The sequence below is a fragment of the Eimeria tenella genome, genomic scaffold (assembly GCF_000499545.2).
Source record: "Eimeria tenella Houghton genomic scaffold, Eth_scaff1542, whole genome shotgun sequence".
Classification (NCBI taxonomy): Eukaryota; Apicomplexa; class Conoidasida; order Eucoccidiorida; family Eimeriidae; genus Eimeria; species Eimeria tenella.
In genome coordinates, this window is record NW_013544008.1 from 1 (window position 1) to 2,162 (window position 2,162).

The 2,162-nt window shown below is 64.3% G+C and overlaps 1 protein-coding gene across 1 annotated transcript; it reads right to left on the reverse strand.

The window, feature by feature from the left end:
* Positions 1-17: 17 nt before the first annotated feature.
* On the reverse strand, positions 18-344 carry ETH_00012010 (uncharacterized protein; the record flags this gene model as incomplete). The annotated part of the gene is made up of 1 exon (XM_013379180.1): positions 18-344. A coding segment is annotated over one exon (327 nt), but the record flags the coding sequence as incomplete, so codon positions are not given.
* Positions 345-2,162: the final 1,818 nt, after the last annotated feature.

Genomic DNA, 2,162 nt, shown 5'->3' on the forward strand with positions numbered 1-2,162 from the left:
TATTACTGCCGGTGTCTTTACAGGTGCCGATGGCGTCTTCTCCGGCGACGCCGCTTCGAAGGAGCTCCTGCAGGGGCAACTTCGTCATCTGTGTCCGCCGATGCCTCAGCATCGGCCTTTGGCGCCTCCAACGGCCCAACGTGCACTGGCGTCTCTACGGGCGCCGTCGGCTTCTCCTCCAGAGGCTCCGTCAGCGGGGATGGGCTGTCTACACCAGCCAGCTCTTCATCTTCTGTCGACTCCGCCTCCTCCTCAGGCGTTGGCATCGTGAGAGGGCCAACCTGCACTGGCGTCTCTACGGGACCCGTTCGCTTCTCCTCCAAGGCTGCGTCGGCGGGGATGGGCTGTCTACACCAGCCAGCTCTTCATCTTCTGTCGACTCCGCCTCCTCTTCAGGCGCTGGCTCCGTGACAGGCCCAACCTGCACTGGCGTCTCTACGGGACCCGTCCGCTTCTCCTCCAAAGGCTCCGTCAGCGGGGATGGGCTGTCTACACCAGCCAGCTCTTCACCTTCTGTCGACTCCGCCTCCTCCTCAGGCGTTGGCGTCGTGAGAGGGCCAACCTGCACTGGCGTCTCTACGGGACCCGTCCGCTTCTCCTCCAAAGGCAGCGTCGGCGGGGATGGGCCGTCTACACCAACCAGCTCTTCATCTTCTGTCGACTCCGCCTCCTCCTCAGGCGCTGGCTCCGTTACAGGCCCAACCTGCACTGGCGTCTCTACGGGACCCGTCCGCTTCTCCTCCAAAGGCTCCGTCAGCGGGGATGGGCTGTCTACACCAGCCAGCTCTTCATCTTCTGTCGACTCCGCCTCCTCCTCAGGCGTTGGAGTCGTGAGAGGGCCAACCTGCACTGGCGTCTCTACGGGACCCGTCCGCTTCTCCTCCAAAGGCTCCTTCAGCGGGGATGGGCTGTCTACACCAGCCAGCTCTTCATCTTCTGTCGACTCCGCCTCCTCCTCAGGCGTTGGCTCCGTGACAGGCCCAACCTGCACTGGCGTCTCTACGGGCGCCGTCCGCTTCTCCTCCAAAGGCAGCGTCGGCGGGGATGGGCCGTCTACACCAGCCAGCTCTTCACCTTCTGTCGACTCCGCCTCCTCCTCAGGCGTTGGAGTCGTGAGAGGGCCAACCTGCACTGGCGTCTCTACGGGACCCGTCCGCTTCTCCTCCAAAGGCTCCGTCAGCGGGGATGGGCTGTCTACACCAGCCAGCTCTTCATCTTCTGTCGACTCCGCCTCCTCCTCAGGCGTTGGCGTCGTGAGAGGGCCAACCTGCACTGGCGTCTCTACGGGCGCCGTCCGCTTCTCCTCCAGAGGCTGCGTCAGCGGGGATGGGCTGTCTACACCAGCCAGCTCTTCATCTTCTGTCGACTCCGCCTCCTCCTCAGGCGTTGGCTCCGTGACAGGCCCAACCTGCACTGGCGTCTCTACGGGCGCCGTCCGCTTCTCCTCCAAAGGCAGCGTCGGCGGGGATGGGCCGTCTACACCAGCCAGCTCTTCACCTTCTGTCGACTCCGCCTCCTCCTCAGGCGTTGGAGTCGTGAGAGGGCCAACCTGCACTGGCGTCTCTACGGGACCCGTCCGCTTCTCCTCCAAAGGCAGCGTCGGCGGGGATGGGCCGTCTACACCAGCCAGCTCTTCATCTTCTGTCGACTCCGCCTCCTCTTCAGGCGTTGGATCCGTGACAGGCCCAACCTGCACTGGCGTCTTTACGGGACCCGTCCGCTTCTCCTCCAAAGGCTCCGTCAGCGGGGATGGGCCGTCTACACCAGCCAGCTCTTCATCTTCTGTCGACTCCGCCTCCTCCTCAGGCGTTGGAGTCGTGAGAGGGCCAACCTGCACTGGCGTCTCTACGGGCGCCGTCCGCTTCTCCTCCAAAGGCTCCTTCAGCGGGGATGGGCCGTCTACACCAGCCAGCTCTTCATCTTCTGTCGACTCCGCCTCCTCCTCAGGCGTTGGCTCCGTGACAGGCCCAACCTGCACTGGCGTCTCTACGGGCGCCGTCCGCTTCTCCTCCAAAGGCAGCGTCGGCGGGGATGGGCCGTCTACACCAGCCAGCTCTTCACCTTCTGTCGACTCCGCCTCCTCCTCAGGCGTTGGAGTCGTGAGAGGGCCAACCTGCACTGGCGTCTCTACGGGACCCGTCCGCTTCTCCTCCAAAGGCAGC